At 54.4% G+C, this 8,512-nt stretch overlaps 1 protein-coding gene across 3 annotated transcripts in view; it reads left to right on the forward strand.

Annotated features, from left to right (window-relative positions):
- CPNE5 (copine 5) overlaps nucleotides 1–8,512 on the forward strand; it is a 104,953-nt gene that overhangs the window by 73,114 nt on the left and 23,327 nt on the right. For all 3 annotated transcript variants that reach the window (XM_070456528.1, XM_070456529.1, XM_070456530.1), the window contains one exon: nucleotides 8,094–8,135. In XM_070456528.1, the coding sequence (XP_070312629.1) occupies nucleotides 8,094–8,135 (42 nt within the window). The remainder of the gene's footprint in view (nucleotides 1–8,093; nucleotides 8,136–8,512) is intronic.

Here is an 8,512-nt window from a genome sequence, read left to right on the forward strand (position 1 = left end):
TTCCGCAGGTGGTCATGGAGCACCTACTGTGTGCTGGGCAGTTGTGTGGCATTCAAGGGAACGTAGCCACGTTTCCAGCTTCCCAGGTAGCTCAGTGGTAAAGAATCCTCCTGCCAAGCAGAAGAGGCAGGTTTGATCCCTGGGTCAGGGAGATTCCTGGAGAAGGAACTGGCAACACACTCCAGTATTCTTGCCTGGGAACTCCCATGGACAGAGGAGCCTGGCGGGCTACAGTTCGTGGGGTTGCAAAAGAGTCGGGCATGACTTAGTGACTGAACAGCAGCAGCAGCCACATGTCCATTTTCAGGGGGATGATAGCCTGGCCACAAGGAGCACACATGTGCACACATGTATTTTATTTTAGTATTATTATTTTGGCCGCCCTGCGTGACATGTGGGATCTTAGTTCCCTGACCAGGGATCGAACCTGCACCCTCTGCAGTGGATTCATGGAGTCTTAACCCCTGGGCCGCCTGGGAAGCCCCTGCACACGTGTATTTTAGATAGTTAAATAGCTGTGCAAGATGAGGCTGGAAACAAAAAGAGGCATTTCAGTCAAACAAACTCCTGTGCCTGGCCAAGTCCTGGGCCTTCGAGGGTGGTGGGGAATTGGGGGGGTTGAAGCGATAGGGTCTAAAGGAGGCTCAGGGGAGGTTGGAAGGTTGAGGAGGGGTCAGTTCCTGGGGATCAGGGCTGTAGGAAAAATGGTTGGGATAGAGAGGAGAGGAGGGGGACGTTCAAGGTTGGGGATGGAAGGATGTGGCAGCTCAAGTCTCAGGGGTGTAGAAGGAATTGGGATTTCTGAGCCCACTGCATAGAGGTTTGGGGGGGGGTCCAGCTGACCCCCCACAGCCCTGCATCCCGAGAAAGGACCCCTAGGGGCCTCATAAGCCAGCCTTGTCAGGGTCAGCCAGGAGGACAGCCTGGCTTAGAGGCCTGGGTTCACTCTTCAGTCATGGGAGGAGGTGAGGGGTGATGGGGAGGTGCGGGTCACGAGGAAAGTCCAGGTGGGCTCCCATCCCCCCCGTCCCATGCTGAGTCCTGGACTGGCTTCCCCCCGCACCGAGATGGCCACGCAGCTTGTGGTGTGACTGACAGGGGTGTGAATGGAGCGGCCGTGTGTGTCATCCTGGCCTGCTGAGCCCTAGGGACACCTTCATACCCAGCAGCCGCTCGGGATCTGCTAGAATCTAGGAGGCCCGCTGGGCAGGAGAGGGTGGGCCTTGTGCCGGAAAGCAAGGCCCCTTTCCACGCCTTCCAGGGCACCTCTTCCAGCCTCACGGGACACATCGGCTTTAATCCAGGAGCCCTGTCTTCTAAGCCAGCCAGATACCGGGCACCGTCTTGGGTGCCATGGACGCACTGAGCTGTCAGACCCAAGCCTCCTTCTGACGTTGCTCCCAGGCCAGGGTGGGAGACAGACGGGTCATAATCATAGCAGCAAAGGCTCCTATAACACTTTCGAGGTAATTGATATATGTGAGCTAATTTAATCCTCCCAACAATTAGTAAGCTCTTCTGAAAAAGGTACAAATACCACCCACATCTCATTGGTAAGGAGACTGAGGCCCAGTGAGGTTAAGTGACTCACCCAGGGTCTTACTGCCAGTCACTGGTCTTACTGCCAGTCAGGGGTCATACCAGGAGCTGGACCCCAGCAGGCTGACTCTAGAATCTGTGTTCTTTTTTTTTTTTCTCTTTTTACTGATTTTATTTTATTTTTTTAAATTGTAGAACTTTTATTTTATTTTTTCCACTTCTGCAAAAGGACTTTATTTTTTTTTCCATTTATTTTTTATTAGTTGGAGGCTAATTACTTTACAATATTGTAGTGGTTTTTGCCATACATTGACATGAATCAGCCATGGATTTACATGTGTTCCCCATCCTGAACCCCCCTCCCACCTCCCTCCCCAAGAATCTGTGTTCTTAAACTCCAGCGCTCTGCTGACAAATGGTCAAGACATGGGGTGAGTGTGGTGGGATTGGAGAACAGCTCTCGGAGAGCTTTGCCCGCAGGCTGAGGCAGGTCTGCTTTGAGTCTGGAGGTCGGAGGAAGACTCCAAAGGCCTGACATTTACCTGGATGTGGGAGTGAAAGAGACACAGAGGTTCTCAGGGTTTGGAGCTTGGAGGATGAGGGATGGTACCACTGATGGAAATGGGAAGTGTGACAGGGAGCCAGGATATGTGGCTATGGGACAGGGACAGTGGGGTTCTACTCAGGGGAGAGGAGAACAGGATCTGGGGGTCCCCAGGAAAGGGCTGGCAGAGGTGCCCAAGGCCCCAGGGGAAAGGCACAGGTCAGGAACAGGAGAAAGAAGAGGGGATGTCAGAGAGAAAAGAGGGGTCCAGAAGCGGGCAGTCATAGCCACGGGAGAGATGAGAAGAGGGTTCAAACAGAAGTATCAACTGCTCTTGTGAAAAAGAGGGCCGGGGGTGAGAACAAGGGATGTGCTGAGAAAGGGTAGTTTTCTTGGGATGATGGGGGTGGAAGCCAGTTAATCTTTTTAAGATTTACTGAGTCTTTAGGACACAGGCCAAATTGTGTCCTAATTCGTTGAAATACAGTATCTTATTTTATGAGTTTAAATTTCACAATAACCCTCGAAGGTGGTACTAGTGAGGTGCCCATTTCACAGATGGGGTAATGGAGGACCACAGATTCTGTAACTTTGCTGGGCAAGGAGAAGGTCGTTTCTCTTCTCCAGAAGTGACCTCTGGTCTGGCCCTGTGATTTGGGGTTCCCCTAGTTTGGGGTCCCTCCAACTTTAATGTGTTTCCAGTCCACATAAGGCCAAACCCAAGCAACCCAGCTGAGCAGAACTGGAGTCTGAGGAAATAGCATCCAGATCAGAATGAATCTAGCCCTCCAGTAGGGGGATGAAGGCTCTTTTCCTGCCTTCTGCAGTCCCCTTGCTCTGTCCTTGAATATTCCGTGACTTGAGGATTTGTCTCTGCGCGACCAAATTCCTCTAGGTCGGGCTGCTCTCACTCACACCCTCATGGTGAATGAATAGCTTTTAGAAGAGTGATCAGGGTGCTGGGTTTTCACCTGGAGAGAGGAGAGGATTCCCAGGAGCCAGAGAAACTCTGGCCCCCTGGACTGAACGAGTTGCTTCCCCTTTGAGCCCCACTGCACACTGAGCCCTGGGAGCGGCCGGGCGCAGTACGCGGCCTCAGTTAGGAGTATCTGATCCCAGCTCACACGGGTGCCCCTGCACCCAGACAGAGGAGGCAGGGTGGTTGCCCACTGCCCCTGCTCTCACGTCTCGCTGCCTGCCTGGGCCCATGAGGCTCGATGCTTCTCTTCCTCTCCAGAGCACCTCAGAGTAATGGACTGGCTCAGTTAGTTTAGGGTGAACCCTGCAGGGCCTGTCTGCCCTGGGAACTTGTAAGCATCAGGGAAGCGTGCCTTCTCCTGCCTGGGAGAGGCAGAGGTTCATTAGGAGCAGACCCGCAGCTCGGCTCGGAGGAGGCTATAGACAGAGGTGCTTGGTGTGCTGGGAGGGAAGCCAGGCGTCTCTGCCAGTGTCCCCCATCCTTGCAGGCCTGCTGAGGCTCGCACACACTGCGCTGTGTCATCCCTGCCCGACACATTCAGAGACCCACGGGACACCAGCTCCCAGCCCCGAGGCCTGGTGTCACTACTGACCAGTTCTGGGGAAAGCCACTCCCTTTGGAATTTTTAAAAAAATATTTATTTATCTGGGTGCATTGGCTTTAGTTGTGGCTCACAGGATCTTCGATCTTCATTGCAGCAGGCTAGATCTTTCGTTGCAGCCTGTGGGATCTAGTTCCTTGACCAGGGGTTGAACCCAGGCCCTCTGCATTTGAGCACAGAGTCTTAGCCACTGAACCACCAGGGAAGTCTCTCCCTTTGGGATTTTGTGGAAGGAGGGTCTTGTTGCTCTTGCCTACTTCACGAAGTTTTAGGACATCTTAGTCAGTCAACAGGTATTTAATAAGATGTATATTACCTAACCGGAGAAGGCAATGGCACCCCACTCCAGTACTCTTGCCTGGAAAATCCCATGGACGGAGGAGCCTGGTAGGCTGCAGTCCATGGGGTCACTAAGAGTCGGACATGACTGAGCGGCTTCACCTTCACTTTTCACTTTCATGCATTGGAGAAGGAAATGGCAACCCACTCCAGCGTTCTTGCCTGGAGAATCCCAGGGATGGGGCAGCCTGGTGGGCTGCCGTCTATGGGGTCGCACAGAGTCGGACACGACTGAAGCAACTTACCAGCAGCAGCAGCAGCATATTACCTAACAGGCGTTCCTGGTGGCTTAGCAGTAAAGAATCCACGTACAGTTTGGGAGCTGCAGGAGACATGGGTTCGATCCTTGGGTCAGGAAGATCCCCTGGAGAAGGGTATAGCATCCCACTCCAGTATTCCTGCCTGGAAAATCCCATGGACCGAGGAAACTGGCGAGCTACAGACCACAGGGTCGCAAAGAGTTGGATACGACTGAAGCGACTTAGCACATATGCACGCATATTACCTAATAGATACCAGGCACTGTTCTGGAGGCTGAAGATACAGCAGTGTACAAGAGGAACAAAAACCCATGGCCTTGTGGAGCTGACATTTATATGCTGAATGAGGATTGTTTGGGAGACGGGAGTTTAGAAAAAAGGCTTGAACATTTTAGATGGAACAAACATGTGTCCAGTGCCAACTGTGTGAACAATGTGGTTGCCTTCTGATGGCAATCGTATAGTGGGTGTGATTATCCCACTTCACAGAGGAGGAGCCTCCAGGGCTTCCCCAGTGGCTGAGCAGTAAAGAATCTGCCTGCGACACAGGAGATGCAGGAGACATAGGTTCAATCCCTGGGTCAGGAAGATCCCCTGGAGGAGGGCATGGCAAACCATTCCAGTATTCTTGCCTGGAGAATCCCAGGGACAGAGGAGCCTGGCAGGCTAGTCTAGTGGGTCACACAGAGTTGGACACGACTGAAGCTACTGAGCAAGTGTGCAAAACAGTCTTTGAGAGTGAAGCCAGTTGCCCAGAGCCACACAGCTAAGCGCCTGGAAAAGCTGGGATTGCCACCCAGGGCTGCCTGCTCCAGAGACCACTGTCTCCCCTTTCTGCCTCACTGCCTCCCAGGCGAGGTGCTCTGTGTTCTGAGCCTTTTTATGCCAAACAGATGTTCATTGTGTGAGGTCATTTCATTGTCCCACACCCTGGAGCCCCTTCTCCTGGGTGATGACCCCAGAAGTCACAACCTGACATGAGCCCTGGCTGGGCCTGTGCTCAGGGACTGGGAGCCAAGACGTGCAACCTAGGAGTGGCTCACAGGGTGACCTGGGGCTGCCCAGCCAGGGCTGGATGGTGACAGAGCTGTTAGTAAGTAGTCAAAGCTATGTCTGGCTTCTGCCACTGCCTCCCCCATCTCTGGGCACCTCCTTCTTCCCTGGTTCTGGAGGTTGCAGCATCCAGGCTCCTGTGACATCACCCCCACCACCACCCCTGGCAGCCATCCCTGGCTCCTTGATTGCTCAGGAATCTCACCCTCAGTGGTCTCAACTTCAGCTGCAACTTCCCATCCCCTGAGGAGCTTTTAACAATTCCCTGCACAGACTGCACCCCCGGGCCAATTGATTCTGAATCTCTGGGGTGAGGCCTCACCATCAGGATTGCTAAAGCTCCCCCATGGGATCCGATGTGTAACCAAGTTTGAAAAACAGTCATTTCATCTAGAGAGGTTAGAGGCTCTGGCAGCACATTAGAACCAGCCAAGGGACTCGTAAAAACTACCCGTGCCGGAGTCCTTTCCTACCAATTGAACATGCCTTCTGGCGATGGGATTTTTAAAAAACCTCCCCGGTGATTTTTTTGGATCTCCAAGGCTGTGGCTATGAGTGGGGTCCTTCCACAGCCTCTGAGCGTGGGGCTGTCCCTGATCTGGTCACCTGAGGGCCTAGTGTTGGTGATCCGAGGGGAGGGACTCCATGCTGAGGTCCCTGAAAGTCCCCTGCAGAACTGGAGGGGGAGGCTCTGGGGAAGGACTGGGAGACACTGGGGAGCAGAGTCCTAGCTCAGACCCTCACCAGCTGTGTGACCCTGGACAAGTCACTGGGTGTCCTTAGGGCTCAGTTTCCCCAACTGAAAACCAGTGGCTGGAGGTCATGTCTCCAGAAAATGCATCTCAGTAGCACTTGTGGCGACTTTCAACCTAGATTCCTGGGCCCTGCCCAGAACTGCCAAGAATTGGACCTGGGGCTGCGGGGGTGGGGGTGGGGTGCGGGGAGTCTGTGTGTCTGAAAAGCTCCCTGGTGATCTGCCAGATGGCCAGACTAGGATGCTGCCAAGGTCACTTTCAGCCTCGTCATTCTAGGAATCAGAAGTTGCAGAACCCAGGTACCCAGGCTCAGGTGCCCCTTGTTTAAGCAAACTCCATGTGAAAAACTATCCCAAGTGTGGCCTGAATGCTAAAGTGGAGAGAAGGAGGCATTTTTAGAGACCCAGTGCATGCCAGGCGCCTTTTCCAACCTGTCCCCACAGCTGTGCTGTGTGGCCCTTAGCTGCTGCTTAGTCACTAAGTCTTGCACCCCCATGGACTGTGGCCCACCAGGCTCCTCCACCCTTGGGATTTCCCCGGCAAGAATACTGGAGTGTGTTGCCATTTCCTTCTCCAGGAGATCTTCCTCACCCAGGAATCAAACACGCATCTCCTGCTTGGCAGGCGGATTCTTTACCGCTGAGCCACTGGAGAAGCCCCAGGGCCCCTTACTATGCCTCCTTCAAAATGGTTTCGTGGCTCAGTGAGGTTAAGTGACATCTCCAGGTCCCACTGCTCAAGGGCCCAGCACCCCAGTCCACACCCCAGCCACTTTCCACTCCTTCCAGACCACCAGCCCATCTTCAGAGGCCTAGGGGTTCTTTTGTCTTCCCATTATAATTCACCTCAGAGAGATGTAGTGTTTTGTTTTTCACAGGAATTCAAAGGATTTCTCTAATTGGTGGGCTTCTGTGCCCGCGCCATTTCACATTTTGGTAACAAAAAATCCAGTTGCTGCCCAACCTCTGGGGCACCCCTCCATTTCCGGAACTGTTTCTATGCCAATGCAGGAGAATCCACACCCACCCCCAGGCCCCAAGGAGGCTCATCTGAAGGCAGACAGCGCCTCCTTCTGGGAGCTCCGGAACCCCAAGGCCAACTCCCTGCAGCCCTGACGAGCTGGGCTGCGGCCACGGGCGGGATGATGAGATATTCATAGAACACCAGCCCAGGCAGCCGCCTCTGCCTGCCCTGTTTAGAACTGAAGGCTGGAGACCCCGGTGCCCCCATGCCTCTCCCACCTCCCCAGACCCTGACCCCGCAGAGGGACCCGGGCGTCTGCCCCGTCCCTGGGCATCCCTGGAGGACAGCTGGCACCAAGGGTTAACCCGCAACCCTCCACCACCCTCCTCCGCCTCTGGTCTGCTAGCCTGCTGCCATGGAAACGGGCTAAAAATAAAATGGGCTCCCAAAGCCCAGCATGGAGCTCAGGAGTCAAAACAAACTAATTAAAGCAGCCAGGCTAAAATGTGAAGATAATTACGCCCTCACTCGGGAGCCAGTCTGGCATGGAAAAGCTCAGAGGGCCATCCTCAAGTCAGGGCCCCTGAGCCCACCCCTGACGGGCTGCGGGGGTCGGGGAGGGGGTTCCCCACCACTCAGACTCCTCGGACCCCAGCATCCCACCACAGTCTTGTGACTCCGCCCCAGGAGAGCCCACCCTGCTTAGGTCTTGGGTCTAGGGAACACCACACTCCCGCTACGACAGTCCCACCCCGATAGACTCAGAGGAGGGCTTCATGATGGGACCTGTGCCCCCTTTGGGGTGGCCAAGGGGAAGGTGGGGTGAACTAGAGTCTGAGGTTGCTTCTCTACATCTGGCCTGAAATTCAGGGAAGTCTCTATGCAGTTTTGGGGCTGCAGAATTGCTCCTTTGTCTCCTGGGTCTCTCCACCACAGGCCCTGGGAGCCTGCTGGGTGTTCCTATATCCTCTTTTGGCCCAAAAGCAGGAGAAGGGCCCCATCCTCATGCCACGCAGGTGCTGGGTGAAGTCCATCCCACCACGGGCTCTTTGCCTTACAGGACCATCAAGGTGGAGGTGTACGACTGGGATCGAGACGGCAGGTAAGCTGCAGAAGGACAGCAGGTGAGCTGGGAGGGGGCTGCCCCTGGGAGGAGGGCAGGTCTTGCTCTCAGGGAGAGCACTGTGCCCAGGCCCCCCACACACGGCAGCTCTCGGGTGAGGGGCCTGGGTTTTCTTCATCCCTGCCCAGCTCGGCTGAGGCACCAGAAGGCCAGTGTCCTACAGGACGTGGCGCAATGGGAGTAAGAGGCCTCTTTTCCTCAAATAGTTGTCTAGTGGCCACCCAATGTCTAAAGTCTCCCCCACACTTGGGAGAATTTAGGATTTTCTGAAACGTGCATGTTCTAAGGTACAGACAGATGTTAGTGACCTCCTAAGCATTGGTGATCACGTTCTCTGTGTGAGGCTAAGCATTGTG

This window comes from Odocoileus virginianus, chromosome 27, assembly GCF_023699985.2.
Source record: "Odocoileus virginianus isolate 20LAN1187 ecotype Illinois chromosome 27, Ovbor_1.2, whole genome shotgun sequence".
Lineage (NCBI taxonomy): Eukaryota > Metazoa > Chordata > Mammalia > Artiodactyla > Cervidae > Odocoileus > Odocoileus virginianus.